The sequence below is a fragment of the Rhipicephalus sanguineus genome, chromosome 2, assembly GCF_013339695.2.
Source record: "Rhipicephalus sanguineus isolate Rsan-2018 chromosome 2, BIME_Rsan_1.4, whole genome shotgun sequence".
NCBI classification, from domain to species: Eukaryota; Metazoa; Arthropoda; class Arachnida; order Ixodida; family Ixodidae; genus Rhipicephalus; species Rhipicephalus sanguineus.
In genome coordinates this window covers 14253366-14272166 of record NC_051177.1, presented here as the reverse complement: position 1 = coordinate 14272166, position 18801 = coordinate 14253366, and the positions used below count along the sequence as shown (strand labels likewise).

Sequence of the window (18801 nt, the reverse complement as noted above, 5' to 3'; positions counted from 1 at the left end):
GTGTGAAAGAACAAGAAGTTAGAGAGCAACACCTTTTCTCTGATGTAAATCACCGTGTAAAAGTCGAACAACGCATTAGGCCATCACAGTTATGTTATGCTCTAGCAGATGACTCTTGCATACGATTATGAAACACACAACACACGTATACGACCAGGACATATACATGTGCTGCGCGTTTCATAATGCTTCACCAAAAAGCCCAAGTTCGAACTATTGTAATCTTGTATATGGTTGGGGGCAAAAACTGCTTGCAGCGATGCGGTGGCGGGGAGGGCAGTGGGCCGCCTGCTCCCCATAGGTGAGGCGAGGAGTTCAGAAACTGAAAAAAGTTATCTATAAGCGCCGAGTAAAACTGTGTAAGAAATATATTTCAAATAATTCAGCAAAAAGAAAGTAAATTATAACAGCATGTTGTGATGAAACATGTAGAATGCATTTAGTAACGGGTATCATAATAATAATAATACACAGTGATCATAAATACCAACATGGGGGGTGGGGGTGACAAAATATTTGCAATGGGTGCCACTGTTAACATGCACCCAAACCTAAGTATACGGGTGTTATTTTTGCCTTTCGCTCCCATCCAAATGCAGCCGCTGTGGCCAGGATCAAACCACCCACACTCTCAAGCTCAGCAGCGCCAGAATGCCTGGGTTCGATTCCGGCTCGAAGCAAGATTTTTAATCTTTGCATCCCTCAGGATTTTTCAGTCACGAACAACACTGACACTGCATTACCTGTCACATGGGCTCTTGAACAGTACTGTGTTAAAGGCTGCGTTAACGTGTGTGATGACCTTGGGTGGTGCTTTCGGTTCAGATGTGTGCCAGAAGCCTTTCCTACTAATAAGGAGCAGATACCATGTGGGCTAAAACATAGACTTTACTCTACACACGAAAGTTCACAAGACAACATGGATGCCCTTGTTGTATGCAGCGATGCAGCCAAACTCTAGTATTTCGGTCTTTTGTATTCTGGTGTGGCACTGGAAATAAAGAAGACACCATTCATGAAGAGCTCTAGGCATAATCAGAAAAAACGGTGAGCAAGCAGGCCTGCAACAGTTTATATTATATAGTATGCACAAACTAGAAAAAAATACTTTAGATGTACGCTTCATTACTTCACAATCAAGCAACTTGCAGCATTCATATTTATTTTTTAAAAATGCACACAATCTGTTGACCTTTCCAGCTTATAGGAAATGTGCCCTTTATGATACGGCCACACTCCAAAGTCCCGTGTCCATGAATAGACCTCCATAACTTATGGCAGAAAGCTAGGCTGGCTGAATTTGAGACAACTGATGCATTTCCAGCACTTCAAAATAAAATTCACAGACAGGAAAAGGCTCTGCATGGAAGCTTATATCCTCCCCCATTGATTGTGGAGGACAGTGAAATAAGCATGCATAACTTTTCATTCAAATGTATAATTTTGAAGTTCCCCTTTGATGGCAATGGGGCAATTCGATGAGAATGCTGCCATATGAACAAATGGGAAGATAACAAAAAGTAAAAAAGATGTTATTTTAGGTCTGGCAGTCCCATGCTGTCAATCTCCCGTACCCTCCCAAGCGACTATGTAGTACTTTGTTCTGCTGAGCACCGGGCTGGATGCTTGTACCTATTTTACTACTACATACCCAGCAATTCTCTGCCTTTCACAGCAACCACGAATGCTCGACTATTTCACCAAGGCTGTGGTGGGTTAAAGTGTGCACAGGGGCCTTTACAGAACCTTATGGGGCTTCCTTTTGAGATGAGTGCCTGTGAACTGAACAAACGAGCGCCAGGACAGTGTACTTCTCTACCCTTGGGAAAAACTGGTGGGTTTCCGTTTGGCAGTGGGAATTGAACCTGGTGCCTACCGCATTGACTATTTAACCGCACAGCCTTGGTAAAAAAAAGTCAAGCATCCACCGCTGATGTGGGAAGCAGAGAATTGCTGCCACCAGGCAGCTACCGGCAAAATAGGTATAAGCGCACTTCTGGCCTAGTGCTCGGCAAAACAAAGTATGTACGTAGTCGCTTGTGAGGGACCCATCCTGTGGGAAATTGGCGGCATGGGTCCGCCAGACCTAAAAATGAGGCCATTCTCTGTTTTATATCTTTTAAAATATGCTTTATCCCATTTCCCAGGTTAAATCAGCATTAATATAAATGTGCCTGAAGTGTGTTTTTCTGAAAATTGGTTTTTCGGCTATCTTTTGCTAAGTACCGGATACTAAGTACTGGAACAGTAGAAAGGTGATGTACATACAGTCCCACAAAACTGTCTCCTTCAGCCTTTCGACGGGCAATAATCTGCAAAAGAAATAAAGAGCCATTCATTATACGGTAGTACATTTGAACTAGTGAAAACCAGAAAAAATTTCAAGGTAAGTGGAGTTTTGAGATAGCTGAATCCTTGAAAATATTAGCATAACCACTGCGTAAACATATGACACCTATCCAGTATGGCGCCGGCAACCATTAACTTCCTCGCAAGCTCCTCACTTCTTCCTCGATGCAGTAGTCAGCAACATACATTTGTTTACATCGTCATAGAACCCAGAGTGTCGCACTGACCACTGTCGAAGTGCGAAAATGAACATCGGATAAGCCAATGCTACTAAATCATCGCCTTTTAAAAAACAGAGATTCAAGCATGGCTAATAAGAAAACTGATGACGCTTGGAGTCTTCATGCAATCCCTGGACAATTCTTGCCCCTAAATCTACAGTGAAACATCACAACTTAATGACATAGTGTGGATTCACAAAACGCACAATGCAAAGCACAGTGACAAGTACACAGACGGCATTTGGCGCCTGGGTGAAGTGCATTGCAGTAGGCAACATGGAAAAAAGCTATGGGATAGACAACTGCCCAGAGTTTCACCAGGCACCAGAAAGTTCCAGCAATCACCGCGGAGGGCAAAAAAAATATTCAACCGCGGCGCGTTCCATCGAGATTCACGTATAGCGGAGCTATTGACTCCTCGTTTATAAACTCACTGGTTCCAGAAACCTTACCCGCTTAGTGGCCGTATAACTTAGTTCACACCAAGGATGGATGGATAAGGCTATATATACCCTTTTGATCGGGCACCACACCACCTAGCCATAATACATAGTAAAGTACTAGCTCTATAGAGTGAAGTGACTAATTTCACTCCTGCCTTAATTTTAATCACCAATCAGATAACCTCCTTTTGGTTATTTCTGCCCGCTTAAAGTCTATTTTGACTTCACTGTCCCTAAACCCCAATGCTTTCGAAAAATTCAGCCCTATTGCCCTGTACTGCAGGGTGAAGCCCTCTACAGAAAAGTATCGGGTGTTAAGCTATTTCCTCTTCCTCTGCACACGCTCCGCAAAACGTGTCTATCCCTTCGTACTTGGCTCTGTACGTCTTAGTCTGCAAAACTCCCATCCTGGCTTCAAACAAAAGGGAGCTACCCCTAGAATTACAGATCTTTAGTTTGGCAATTTCCTGCGTAAAAGTTCCGTTGGGGTTTCCAGTGCTGATTTCATAAGCATCCCCATTTTCCACAGGCCCCTCTCCATTTCTTTCTTCTTAACATTTTCTTAACCCTATGAGGGTCGAATTTTTTCGCCAAATGCTACCTGCCAGGGTCAATTTTTTTTATTGCTGATTCAAATTCTTCAGGTTAATCTACTTAAGAAAAAAATTGTAATCTTTCTAGGGTGACCATAAAGTGACAAAAAAAATCGTTTGTGTTCTTACATAAACATGTTTATTACTGAGTAACAGCATGATGAATTCTAAAAGAAAGCTTATATGACAGTTAAAAAATTATTCCTAACAATTGTAGTGTATGCAGTACCGCCAGATGGCAGCACGGCATGTACTGCTTTCTGTAATAAGGGCTGCCAATAAACCGGACGTCACTTGTCCGCTTGGGGACTCGGCTGTCGTGTCACTTACTCGCCCGATGCGCTCGACATGGTGTCAGAAGTGGGCGGGATTCATCTTCGCTGATCCCGTGCTTGCATCCTCGTGACACGACCCCGCCGCCGCCGCCACTGCTCTGCCATGACGACTACCGGTGTTGAGGGCTCCGCTGGGATGTCGGCCGCTCCGTTCTTGCAAGGCATGGACCAGCTGCGTCCACCGTCGCCGTTCGACTTCGACAACCCCAGCTCATGGCCTACATGGCTGCTGCAGTTCGAGGACTTCTCGTTCGCTACCGGACTTTACGTCGCTCCGGCAGAGGTACAAGTGCGCTCCATGCTTTACTGTATGGGCCCGCAAGCCAGGGTTGTCCTCGCGTCGACCATATGCTAGGCGAGGCAGATATGAAAGACGTCGCCGCCGTGAAGAAGGCTTTCACCGAACACTTCGTGCACCTGCCGAATGAGCTGTACGAGTCAGCGCGCTTCCACCGCCGTACGCAGCAACCAGGTGAAACGGCCGACGCATTTTTTACGGCGCTCCGGACAATGGTCAAGTCCTGCAACTATCCATCGCCAGACGTCGAAGAGCGGCTCATCCGAGACCGTTTTCTTGTGGGCTTGCTCGACCGCGAACTCTCGGACAAGCTCTGTCGGAACCCGAAAATGACGCTACACGAAGAGCTGATGTACGTTCGTCAGCACGAAGACGCAGGTAACGAGCGCAGAGCTCGTGACTCGGCAGAGGCATCTTCGTTCGCAGTCGACGCCGCTCGCCTTCGCAAGGGAAAGCAAGCGCCAGCTGATAAGACAACGCAACAGCTGTGCCCATTCTGCGGACGAGCGTCACAACCTCGCGCCGACTGTCCCGCTTGCAGTGCGTCGTGCAACTTTTGTTGCAAGAGTGGCCATTCGAGAACGTGTGCCGCAAAAAGAAGTGCGTAAACGGGAAGCACACACGGAAGCCTTTGGCCAGCTCCATCGAGTTGCATGCAGTTGCGGGAGAGCGCCCGAACGCAAAGTTCGTCGAGGTACTCGTCGATGGCCGCCCACTTTCCTTCAAGGTGGACTCTGGCGCCGAAGTTTCAGTTGTACCCAGTACGTTTACCGGCGTCCCGTCAAAGCTTCAAGACCCCAAGAGCGAGCTGAAAGGCCCAGGCAACAACATTCTGCCGGTTATAGGCACTTACGTCGCTACCCTGTCGTGGCACGGAAAGTCAACCAAGCAGCTTGTTATACGGCCACTAGTTATATGCTGCTTTTCTGGCGGCCACTAGTATTCACGCTGCTTTTCTGGCGTCTTTAATTTCCATGGTCTATGCATGGCTGTCTTAGAATGAACTGAACGAGTTGCTAGACAGGTCTCCCTTTTATATATGAAAGCAGGAAACACACGCGGGGAGAACGAAGGGCCGTTTGACGTCATTCGAAGCCCTCGCATGAAGTGCAAAGCAGCTGCAACTTAATCGTTACCGGGAATGCGTGGGAAGGGGTTCCCATTGCTACGTGCTACTTGGTCCCTGCCCTGACAGGAATTCAGGAATAAAAGAAATGGTGAAGTCCACCACTGCGTTATGCCATCTCATGCCAAATTACTAGGTATGTTCTTTCTTCTTTTGACACTGCCGCCTGCTCGCCTTTACTCGACCAACCCCTCCATGCAAACGCCATGGAGGCAACGAATGCTCATGAAGACATGACCGCCGCTTCGATCCGAACTGGCGCTTGCTACCTGCCCATTGTCCTGATAGGAATAAAAGAAATGGTGAAGTCAGGCATTGCTTTAAGCGATCTCACGCCGAGGACAAATTGTTAGGTATGTTTTAGGAGCTGGCTCGCCAGGTTCTTAAGCTGGGGCGAAGTCCCGTGCCGTAATCGTAACCTTAGTTCCAGAGGCGACCGCTACAGGCACAGCTCGCGCAAAAGAGAAGTCGTCTTGTTCTTGTTCTTCGAGTGCCTTGATGATGATATTAATGCAGGCAAAACCACATATAGCATAGCCAACTGTAGCATGCGCACGCTCGCGCGAAAGGGAAGTCTTCTTTCTCTTGTTCTTCAAGCACCTTGATGATGACATTAACGCAGGCAAAAGCACATACAGTCGAACACGGATATATCGAACCCACATATATCGAATTTTCGGCTATATCGAACTCGTAAATTATCCCCTTGAAGGTCCTTTGTAAAAGTACAGAAAGTCGCACGTCTATATCGAGCAGTATTTTTACCCGCCATCGGATATATCGAACACCACGCGAGCTGGAAGGCACGCTTTGGCACTCGCTGAGCCCCGCGACTTTCGCGGCACCGCGTCTCTGCCGACACCCGAAACGCTCGAAAAACGTGAGGGCGAGAGGGCTCAGACTGTACTCCTGCTGGGCGCATTCTCCAACTTGTGGAACGGCTTTTCTTTCCCTCTCTCTTTCTCCTACGCTCTCCGCGTTACCGTCGGCTCGGAGAGCAGGAACGAACGAGCCGGCGGCCTCCTCCTTTCGCCTTTTCTTTTTTTTTTTTTGCTGTTCTGCGAGTTTTGATCAACCAACCACAGCCCGCCCCTTTCGTATTTGCTCAGCCAACCACAGCTCGTGCCTTTCGTACATCGCTGCTACCGTCGCAGGTAGCCCGGGCGCCCGGGTAGCCATCGCCGCCATCGCAACTGATCGCGAGCGCTTTGTTGGCGGAGTTCACTTCCGTGAGTTGTCACATACCACCGCATTCCTCTTTTGCGTGCGTGCTCCGCTGCGAGCTCAAAAACATCGAACTGAAGTTTCTGCTGGCCAACACGACAGCGAAGCTGCAACTCGACCAGAGCATCATCAAGTCCTTCAAGGTGGGCTGAAGGTTGACCTGCTTGGTGCCGTTCAAATGACGGGCGGCTGGGGAGACGTGAAGACGGACACAGTGGCCAACTGCTTCCGGAAGGCAGGCTTTGTGACGGCGGAACTTGCGGAAACCAGTGAAGACGGCGACGACAAGCGCATAGACGATGCATTTCACAAGTTGTCGTCCCTCTTCCCGGCTGCCGTTCCACCCAATGTGTCTGCGGACGATTTTGAGGAAGCGGACTGCAATGTTTAGGCTGTTGCGAGCCTCGCTGAGGAGGACATTGTAGCTGCGGTCGCAGGGATCCAGGATGCCCAGGCCGACAGCTCAAGTGGCGACGAAGATCGTCTGGACGAGGCGGCGGCTACACGCGCGTACTCCGCCGCTGAAGTGGCGGCAGCGTTCGGCTCGATTCGCCATTTTTGCGGCGACATAGAGTGAACCGGGCTGTCGCACCTGGACAGCCTCGATAAGATCGAGGCCAGCGTCTTCAACTTCATTTCGAAGACGAAGAAACAGGCCAAGATAAGCGATTTTTTTTTCACGCAAATAAAACATTCTGTTGCATCGTGTGTGTGGAATTAGTCGTCATTCTTGAATGCGCCGATTGTAGGTGATAGTCTGCCACTGGTAAGGTCTCGGGGCCTGTATTTTTTATATCGAATTTTTCATATATCGAACTAATTCGCGATCCCCTTCGAGTTCGAGATATCCGTCTTTCACTGTATAGCATAGCCAACTGTAGCATGCGCACGCTGGCGCGAAGGAGAAGTTTTCTTCCTCTTGTTCTTCGAGAGCCTTGATGACAATAACAACGCAGACAAAACTACATATAGCATAGACTACTGTAGCATGCGGCGCTCGCTCCACTCCGTCAGTGCGCTTCGATACTAATCACATGAACAAAGAAGACAGGGCGGTGGAGCGAGCAGCGCGGGCTGGCCACCAAGACCCTGCGGTGAGAGCTCGCAAGGCTGCAGAGAGACGTCAGCATCATGCGGATCCCGAGATACAAGACCGCGAAGCCGAAGCAGCGTGGAAGCGGCAAGAAGAAAACCTTGAAGAGGTACGGGCGCGGGATGCAGCGGCCAAGCGCTGAAAGCGGTCGCTACCTGAAGTTGGTGGCGCCGATTTCCTTGACCACACGTTCAGCCACAGCTGCAAGGTCTGCGACCACTTGTGGTTTGACAACAACCTGACCACAATCGCTACTAAGTAGATCCGGGATATTTCAAACTCGGATATAGCGAATTATTGGCTATCTCTAACAGTTGAGAAATCCCCTCGAATTTCCCATGCAAAAGTATAGAGCTGGTGCACACGTATATCAAACTCCCGCACAGCGAAACATCCGCTATATCGAACGCTGTGCCGCGCCAAACTCCAGGGGGTGCATTTTTCCAAACAAATGTTGGTCATTTTCGGCCGCGCTCTGTCAAGTTCCAATCACTCTTTGCGCCCAGGTGACGAAAAGGCGGTGTCGTTGCATTACGTTGATCTGGTTGGTTGCGCAGCGCTTGCAAGTGCACAGGCTTGTTTGCTGCGAGATCTGTAGGTTGTAATGCGCATGCATAGTGTTTTACAAAGGGGCCGATTGCCGAAGGCGCCAAAATGAGATGAATGCGGAGATACTCGGCAGCTTCGTCGCAATGTTCACATTCCCTTCCCTGTTTGTTCGCGCACGATGGCTTGCGGGCACGAAAAGCATGGCCTTCGAGATCCGCAACGTCGTGACGTATTTCTGGTGTTTTTGGTTATAAAACACACATCTCGGAGGCTACGCTTTTTCTTGCTTTTCGCACCAAAGCAGTGGCTGCTTGCTGCAAAGCTACGAGTGCCATCGCCATCCCCAAGATGTCGACGGTGGTGACTTGTTCCTTCGTTGTTTGTGGGCTGCGTTGTCTCTTGCAGCTTGAGGACTCGTGTACTTCTCGCTTCGTGCCTGACAAATCCTCATTCGGGAGTTGAACTAAACAGTCACCGGCTCGTAGCGATAAAACGATATGTGGTGCTTGGAACGACGTCAAGCAAAGCACCGTCATGAACTGTTTCCTTGCGGGCTTTGGTGCCAGGTGTGCGTCATGACCGCTGACAACAGCGTACAGTGCCTCAATGAATTTTCTGACGCAGCATTTCCGGGCACGCTCTCGGACGCGAGTGCAGCAAGCGACTTCATCGATGCAGATGACGACGTTGCTGTTTCTGACTGCATCGATGCCGCGATCAAGGCTGACGTTGCCGGTGCCGCAGAAGTGGACCCGTGCGGTTATGAAGATGTCAACGCCGCCGCTAAGTCAACGTTGCCGCTAAACAACCTCTTACCACGCTCCAGAGCTTGCACCGGCGTTCAGTGTCAGTCACCGCTGTTGTGGCGGAAGGTGCTGAATTTGCTTATTTGGAAAGCTTCAATTATATTTAAGATGACTTGATGAACTTGACGGCGCGCAAGAAGCATGACAAGTTTACGGATTATTTTCGTGCGAAATAAAGTCCGGTAACTTGCAAAGGAAGAAGTTGCCACCTTGTTCTTTAGCATACTAGTTGTGAGCGAATCATCATGTTAGCGCTTGTTACGAATTCCGGAAACTGTTTCGAGACCTGCAATGCATTAATATAAGCCTTAAATATGCATATTTTATATTTCGAATTATCGATATATCGAACTATTTTGTGATCCCCTTCGAGTTCAATATATCCGGGATCGACTGTATTGCCGTTTTAAACGTTGTCGTACATTGAGCTTTCACTCTGACGTAAATTTTTATTAGCCTTTAGTGTCCCTTTAAAGGAGCACTGACACAAAATTTCGATGGTGAGATAATGAGTGAAATAGATGTATGTGGAGCCATACACAACGTCTACGAAATATCACGGGCCAATATAGCCTAGAACATATCTAAATCAATTTTAAAGTGCATGTCGCGCGACTGAGCGAGATGCGAGCACCTCGCGACGCCGACATAAACGCGGCGGATATGTAAACAAACCTACGTCACGAGTTTGTGTTGGCTGTTTGCTGGTTGTGCCCTTGCGCTTGTGCTACCTGCCATTTCTTCCTCAGTGAACTTTGCGACTTAGCATTTCCGGGTGCGCTCTCGGACGGGAGTACAGCAAGTGACTTCGTCGGTGCAAATGACGACGTTGCTGTTTCTGACTGCATCGATGCCGCGATCAAGGCTGACGTTGCCGGTGCCGCAGAAGTGGACCCGCGTGGTTATGAAAATGTCAACGCCGCAGCTAGGTTAACGCTGCCACTAAATAACCTCTTACTGCGCTCCAGAGCTTGCATCAGCGTTCAGCGTCAGTCACTGCTGTTGTGGCCAAAGGTGCTGAATTTGCTTAATTTGGAAAGCTTCAATGATATTTAGGATGACTTGATGAACTTGACGGCGCGCAAGAAGCAAGACAAGTTTGCGGACTATTTTCGTACAAAATAAAGTGCGGTAGCTTGTAAAAGAAGAAGTTGCCACCTTGTTATTTAGCATACTAGTTGCGCGTGAATCGTCATGTTAGCGCTTGTTGCAAATTCCAGAAGCTGTTTCGAGACCTGCAATGCATTAATATAAGCCTTAAATACGCATATTTTATATTTCGAATTATCGATATATCGAACTATTTCGCGATCCCCTTCGAGTTTGATATATCCGGGATCGACTGTATAACAATGTGTGACGTCTTTATATGACAGTGGAGGGGCATTGTATGGAGCATTCACGGTTTGCCTGATTATCTCCGAGCCAGCTCCACAATCATCGTTCACTTCGTGGATATGGCGCGATTTTTCTTTGCTTTTGGTACATTTTTTTTTACACTGCCGCCTGCTTGCCTTTACTTGCCCAACACATATGTGCAAACGCCATGAAGACAATGAACAGACGACGCGGCACGGAAGAATACATCTTCAGGGACCCTTCCTATTGGCTAAACAGCCCTGGAGCTTCCACAATGCTGAAAGGAACTTCCGAGATAGAATTGAGGTAGGTGGTCGACAGTGCTAGGCCTTACCTTCGCTGAACGCTGTTTAGCGTTCAGCTCAAGCTGTGCATCTGGCTCACCAGGGCTGAAGTTTGTGCCGCCAGCAAGACATCATGTGTCATGCAGAATTTGCCAGGCCATACGGAACCTATCTTCTAGCCATAGCAGTATTGCGAGTCAAATACTAGCTCACAATCATAGACTTCTTGATGCTGTCATTGCTTCCATCTGCCATTAACTGCCAGCGTGCACTGCATATGCTATCATTTTCAGCACAACACAATGTGGTCAGTAAGTAAAAACGAGGGAAAGAAGATGGTTTGAGGCAATTAATAAAAGTCGTATGTGAAAAATATGAAAAACTCTTAAGACTGCCATTTCGAAGATATGATGCAGGTAAACTGATGAATGTACTGAGCTTATTCCATTGACATCCATCCTATGCAAGTTTTTACATTTTTAACTGCATGTGCAGCAACAGAACGTCATAGACGCTGAGGTTCTGTGATGAATAACACACCTGATTAATCTTCTGCAGCTCTCGATCTAACTTGGCCTTGTCATCCTTTTTCCCAGCAGCACGACGTGTCTTACGGCCGTCTGCCATTTTGACGCCATACTGAAACGCTGCCCTGAAGAACAGACAACACGAACAATCAGCAGTGAATAATGTTAACCACAACAGCATCGCTTTGCATTTGCACATAAACATGCGCAGTCATTTCATGCAGACTTTGGTGCCTTGTGTGTGCATCATCAGTCCACTGGTGAAGCATATGGTCTAGAGAAGGCACAATGTGAAATCTAGGTTGTATTATGAGCAATTCTACATGGAGAAATCTCAACTCAGTTCCATGGCGTCATTCCTCGAAAGACATCCTTAAACTGCAAATATGACTCAGCTTGTTCTGTAATATGCTGTGAAGAGATTGAGATAAACCATACATCGGCTACTCCATTTCTCTGTTGTGCAGCAGTAGATAAAAGAATAAACTAACCAAGATAACAACATTACAATGGTGAGTTCATTTCACATCTATGCCAAGCCGAGCAATATTTTTACAGGAGACATCGAAAGATGTGTATATTTACAATATTTACACTAGTAGAGTGATAGGTGCCACAAGAACATAGATGGCGAATCAGGGAACAACTTGTCCATTAACTCTTAGCCTGCACGGTAAGCGGCTCATAACATACCCTCCTGCGCTGAAAGCGCCAACCTAGTGCACCCAAACAAAGTTCACCACACAGGGATCAGCGGTGTCTGTATGTGCAGACATTGAGATGACAACAATGGAGCAATTTTTTGTAGGTCACATCAATCACATGGCGGCATACACGGTATAGGCTGGTGCACCAATGTATACATTGCAGTCCTTGGACACTGTTGCAAGTCGTCTACATACTAAATAGACAGTAGGTCCAAGCACACCCCTCTGGTGGAATTTCATCCACAGGTCGTTGTCCAACATATTTGGTCTCTCTTCTGTTAACGGAACTTGAAGCCAGGTGTGCGTGTTTGGACCAACCATCCACTCAGTGTGTCGATGCAAACAAATAAATGCACGCAACACCAACTCTTTCGATGTCTGCTGAATACGTACTGTGGCAGAACCTTTAACAATGGTTAGAAGCTCTGAAATTTTAGAGTGATAGCTAGGCGAAAACGGAAAAAGACAACAACATGCAGACAAGCAAAGAAAGAGAGACGGTGCTTCCAGCGTTATTCTTTTCCTGTCTGCATGTTTTTTCCCCTTTTTCGCTTAAGCACTGGGAATGCATCAAAGACAATTAGCCATTTAGAAGCCCACTGAACTTCAGTGTTTACAGTACAGTTATAGAGGAAAGAAAAAAGAATCTGCTGGCAGCATTTCAAGCTTTATGCGTTTAGCTTCATATAGTAGTAAGAAACACTCCAGCTCTAACTGTCCGAGAGCTTGAGAAATTGTTGTACCAAACAAGCAGGGTGAGTGCAGGCTTGTTTGGAGAAAATTCAAGAAAAGAGATAAAGCTCGTTTTGAACCCCATGTAACGGAAGATATCAAAATATTTTTGTAAGATGATTAGCAGCCACCAGGGATATAATCTGCATGCCTACCACTGCAGCATACGTCATTCAGAAGTTTTCGTGCTTTTTTTTCCCAATTGAAATATAGCTTGTCTTGGTAATATAAATTGCTGTTGGGGCCAAAATATCAATCCAAGATGTCAGAAACTCGGTCAGCACTTGCAGAAATACCTCCACGTTACAAAAATACCATTTTCAGAAAATAGATTTTTTCCCATGACTTTTCATTACCCCTTTGCGATGCTATGTACACAATTGTGTACACCACTTGTTTTTGCTATCTGTATCGACTAGGGGCTAAGAAAGAGCAAGATACATTGAGCTTTGGCTGAAATGAACCTCCTGCATAAAAAATTTCTCTTCATTTAACTTCATTTTGCTGTGTACTGCTGCATACGGTCCCTTTGCTGAAGGCACCACCATATTCGACGAGTCGTTTGACGTGCCGCTCTCCGCGACCCACGTCAAAAGTATAATTTTTCTTTGCTCAACATAGACAACCGAAAACGAATTTGCACTATATTTCTAGCATGAGATTACACTCTATTTCTGCAGAAAGAGAGCATGAATGGCTTCAGAATAAATAGATATTTAATTACACAGTAATTAGGAATTATTACCAAAACACACGTAATTTAACGTATTACGCCATTATTTTTGTTGCAATATAATACCGAGTGCCTTGAAATAGCATTGCACTGATTTGACGCATTTACAGACAGGTCTTCATAGGTGGCGCCTGAAAGGGTTAAGACCAGTGTCTCCCCTTCGGTGAAACACTATAGTCGGTGACAAGCAAAGAATAAAGAGTAAACTGTACCGCTGTCCATTTGTATTATGCGCGTCCAACTACCTCTTTTATTTTCCTATGCTGCCCTCTGCTGTTTTGGTAGGGGCCGGGAGAACTGGTATTGCCAGAAGCAAAGCCTCCAGATTAGGAGACGTTTCGCGACATTTCTACTAGGGGAGTAAGCATGCGTTGGGGCATCGTGAAAAAGGTGGATTCAAATCTCCTGTGGTGTTTGTTTCTTCCAGAAGAAGCTATTTTCTGCTGTTATTCGCATGTACTCGACATCATCCTCCCCGGTCGTCATTCGATGCAGTAGAAGCTTGTGACTGTGCTGCATTTGAAGTGCACCTTTGGCAGCACCTCGGATGTTTTACAATGCTTTAGCGTGATCTATCGTTTCAGCAGCATGAAATTGCAACACAGCGTATGTTCCCTCCATTGCTCGGATACACCAATCATATTGCCAGAAAGTCACCACACTCAGCGATTGTCGTCGCGTTTATTTGTGTGCAGTGAGGTGAAGGTGAAGTTGGAATGTGCGCATCCGTGTAAAATTTACGAACTGCAAAAGCCATGTCATCAGAGTTGCCACGTGTGCGTGTGTGTATTACTTGGAGCTCGCAACGTGGGAATCTAGGTGATCTATTGTGATATGCGCCATGCTGTTCGCCTATATGAGTGACGTATGTGCGGAAGAAGCGTGAGAGAAAGGAAGCAACCAACATAACCCGTTAGCACAACACCATGCGAAAGTAAACAAAGCAGGTGTGGAGAATACGCAGTGGTGTGTGCATTATAAGAAGATAATGGTGGTCAGCCAGTGCGTGCATGATTATGTGACGTGTGCCTACTGGCGCAGTTGCGTCGTATTAATGGAATTCAGTTTCACCAGCCCAGAATTGATGTGTTAGGATGAAGTGCCCGTTGCGTAAGTCTCACGTTTAATGCACGAACGCCTGGCATGAAAAACGCCGTGCGAGGTAATCGTTGTCTACAAACCGCGAAATGATGCGCGTTACATAATATCGCTGTGACACAGGAACTTTCGATTGCATCGACCGTGATTGTAACTGAAGTGACGCCGCTAAAACTATTATTGAGCGAAAAAAAAAACAAAAACTTTAGTTTTTAATGGTGTTGGATCATACTTGACGATATCATATTTGGAATTCTTGCTTTTGTCTAACGTGCGTTTCTTGCATTTCATGTGTAGTGTGCATGTGTTACGCAGTGATAATTTGTTTATATTTAACTACAGTAGACTCTCGTGAAGCTTATAGTCTATAGGCCCTTTTTTAAACGCTTATCCCTGTTTGTGAAGCCTCACTCCCTCTCTATGCTTCACGAACAAATGAGGAGGGGGGAGCCGGAGAGGTAGGGCTTGACAATAGACAAAAGGAATGTACTTACCGACTGTGTCCACCGGGATTATCTATACATACATTTATATGTTTTCTTTTTCTTTTCCTCAAGGATGCGCATGTTTTTTTTTCTTTCTTTTTTTTGTATGTCCGAGTATAAACGCGTTGTCTTCTGGCTAATCATTTTTAAGTTCTTTCTCTTTCCTTCTCTCTCTCTCCCTGCTCGGAGGACGATGCTATAAAAGCGCATCGAAGCCTCGTAAATTCTGCCTGAATAAAGATCGGACTCCAATCGAGGCGTTGACAAATAAACAGTTTTTTTAGAAGCGTATATCCTTTTCCTATTTCTCATACAGCAACTGAAGACAGCCTCTTCACAATCTACGAATATATATATATATATATATATATATTCACACAGACGCACACATACATTGAAGTAGGGGCCCCTCTTCCAGCAAAACTGGGCCCCCCCTGCTGTAATGCTCACTGAGGCGATGCAGGTATGTAATAAATAAATAAATAACAAAGTTGAATGTTCAAGGGCTGAAGGGCTTGTCGAAGCGAGAAACAATCCTACGTAAAGCTTATAGTCTACGCCACTTTAGCCGCGTACATCGCCTTGGCGTGAACGTAACGGCAACTTATGCAGTGACCCCACGGTTAAGCACCGTGTGCGCTACAAGCTTTTATTTCATTGAAACAAGGCGTCAAATGAAGCCTTGGCTTTACCTCAAACACGATGACAAGCACGGCGACTAGAGACGCAAATACAGTATTTACGGCAACACAAGTGTCCAAATTCACGAAGGCAATCTCAGACCACTTTGCCGTACTTCACCTTGAGTCACTGTTGCCATAGTTACAGCAGACAGTTAAGAAAACTGACGGCAAAAGTTTCGTAAAAAAAATTACAAACAACCTTACTAAATGTGTTTAATGTCCCTGTTTTGTTTTGTGAAACGGTAAAGAAACTATTCCTTTTAAATTTCACGTTAAATTTGGCATTCTTTGTTTTAATACCATAATAGGTACTGCACGAAAACATCACCTTTGAGATGTACATTACTTCTTCATATAGACTCCGAGATGACCATGGCAGGGGGTGCGATTTAAACAACAGATATATTGTTAAGCTGACGCTGAACTCCTTGCCTTCATAATTCTTTTTATCTAGCTTTGCTTTCTTTATTTCAACATCAGTGCAGTATTGCCAAATAATGTTTATATGCTTGAAAATCATTGCCATTGTTTAGGAACTACTTCGTTTGTAGCGCGGAGGCATGCAAAATATGATCAATCCGGTCTCGTGGGCGGATTGATCATATTTAAACTGTCATCATATTTAAACTGTCTTAAACTGTCACCGACTATAGTGCAGTGCGTTTGCGAAAACTAACAGTGGCTCAAGGCAAGTCTTGCATGCTGTCATCGCAATGCAGAGAGCACTTCATTTTTAGCCGACAGGCAGTAAACATGCCAAGCCACTCTAATGGCATCTTCAACTGGTCATATTACAGCTTTCCAGAGAGCGAAACACACACCGAGGTATAGTAAAACTGTACTTCCAAAGCATGACATCTCTGCAGAAAAGAACCCGTGTCTTGCTGCACTATAGAATGCAGTCATAAATTAATCTACCCAGCTGTGTTTCAATTGGCCAAAACAGTGCACGTGTTGCCAGTTTAATTGTGCAGCCCTGTGCACAATCCCTTTACAGGCAGTGCTTGGGCAAGGCCTCCTTCTTACTTGGGCAAGGCCTCCTTGTGGCTCATGTACTCGCTGTACTCCTCCTGTGTGTCGAAGTCCCATCGTCCAATGGGACCTTTCTTGTTGCCCTGCACACCGTATGCATGGACCCACGTTGGCCACTCACCCCATCCACACAATCAAGCAAGCAAGCCCACCCAGAGCAAAAGCAAATACCTCAGTGTCTAGGCATCCCATTGGTCAACACCTGCTCATTTCTCGCCAACTACTTACTAACTGCATTAATCCTGTGAGGGTCGATTTTTTTCGTGAAATGCATCCCAAAATGTGTATTTTTTTTATTGCTGAATTAAATTTTTCAGACAACTCTAAGAAAAAAATTGTCTACAATTCTTTTGGGTGACAAAAAAATTATTTGTGTTATTACATACACATGGTCTATTCGTGAGTAACAGCAAGATAAATTCTAAAAAAAAAACCCTATACGACCGTTAAAAAATTATGTGTTGAAATAAATGTTTGCGTAGTTCACAGACGTACAAAAACAACTGCACGAAAGTGGCGTTAAGTAGAAACACGGGGGGGGGGAGAAAAGCCACTTTTGATCCAGTCAGCATCAACTCGCCGTGCACACTTTTGAGATGTCGCTCACTCATCAACATCCGAGTCTGAACTCATAAGTAACTCCTCATATGACAGGCTGACAATTACTGAACCAGATTCCAATTCGGCAGTCGAGCGGCGATTCAGAGGAATTGCCACTAGACTCACTTGCGGCAGAGAAACTGGCGTGCACTTCCATAGTGAAAGCAAACTGTGCAGTTAAGCACACTGAAGAAAACTGTGTAGTTGTGAGAGCGTCCAGAAAGAGAAAACAAGTCCGAAACCTATAATAATCCTTGGTCTTATCACCGACAAGACGGAAGTTGTTTTTGTGAGTCCCCGAAACAAGAAAGGCAACCACAGCGGCATTGTTTGTGTCAGTCAAACACCTGCACGGAAACAGCTGTAATCGCTTATCAGGGAGCAATAAACCAGAGAGTAACAAAATGGTCCCCTTTTGAAAGATTCTAAACTGAAAAGCCACAGTTTTGCAGGTGCAACAAGCAGGAACCGGCCAAAGAATTAAACCGAAACTAGCGAGCGCACCGCTGTAGCATAAAAAAAGATGGAGAGACATCAGCGTAAGGAAGAAATTTCATGTATTCCCGCAGTGTGGCAGCACACGCCAAGCTAGAGAAATGATCGTTTTAAACATAGATGCAATGGCGTACATGTACGTCTTTGACCCTCAAAGGGTTACACTTGGCTTACGCTTTGGAGACAGCGCAGGGTTTGTCTGCTACCTTAGTAGCTCTTTTTCTCCAATATTAACCCCTTGAGGGTTTTCGCCATACATGTACGGCAGAAGCTTCCTGGTACCAAAGGGTTTTCGCCGTACATGTACGGCATAGCGTTTATTTTTAAAACGCGCGCCTTCTTCGATCATTTCTCTTGCTTGGCCTGTGCTGCCACACTTCGGGAATACGTGGAATTTTTTTCATGCGCCGATGTCTCTACACTGCATTTTTTTTTCGCTTCCCAAAACGGCGTGACAGCTATCGCTTGCCCATCCAAGCACGTTCGCGGTGCAGCTGGTTTAAAGTGCGCGCTTTTTCGATCATTTCTCTTGCTTTGCATGTGCTGCCACGCTTCAGGAATATGTGGAATTTTTTTCATGCGCCGATGTCTCTCCATTGTTGCTTTCTTTATGCTTCGCAAAACGGCGCACCGGCTATCACTTGCGCAACCGAGCACACCCGCAGCGCGGTTGGTTTCAAACGCATGCCTTCTTCAATCATTTCTCTTGCTTGTAATGCGCTGCCACGTTTTGGGAATATGTGGAATTTTTTTAGTGCACTGATGTCTCTCCGTCTCTTTTCTTTCCTTTTTTTTTTTTTTGCCTTCCAAATCAGCGCGGCGGCTTTCAGTAGCGCATCAGAACGCGCGCACGTGCTCCGGCTGGTTTCGGTTTCGTCCTTCGGGTGGTTTTCGCTTCTTGCGCCCGCAAAGTTGATGGCTGTTTGGTTTCTAATCTCTCAAAGGGTGACCGCTTGTTACTCTCTCGTTTATTGCTCCCCGGGGCGCGATTACATCTGTTCCTGTGCAGCGCTAAATTACACAAACGAC

General features: G+C 46.1%; 1 protein-coding gene across 1 annotated transcript in view; it reads right to left on the bottom strand.

Annotated features, from left to right (window-relative positions):
* Positions 1-781: 781 nt before the first annotated feature.
* LOC119382436 (protein Red) overlaps positions 782-18801 on the bottom strand; it is a 65948-nt gene continuing 47928 nt past the window's right edge. Inside the window, exons 14-17 of the mRNA XM_037650138.2 lie at positions 16672-16760; positions 11221-11332; positions 2269-2312; positions 782-991 (exon numbers count right to left, since the gene is read on the bottom strand). Of these exons, the coding sequence (XP_037506066.1) occupies positions 958-991; positions 2269-2312; positions 11221-11332; positions 16672-16760 (279 nt within the window). The 3' untranslated portion in view covers positions 782-957. The remainder of the gene's footprint in view (positions 992-2268; positions 2313-11220; positions 11333-16671; positions 16761-18801) is intronic.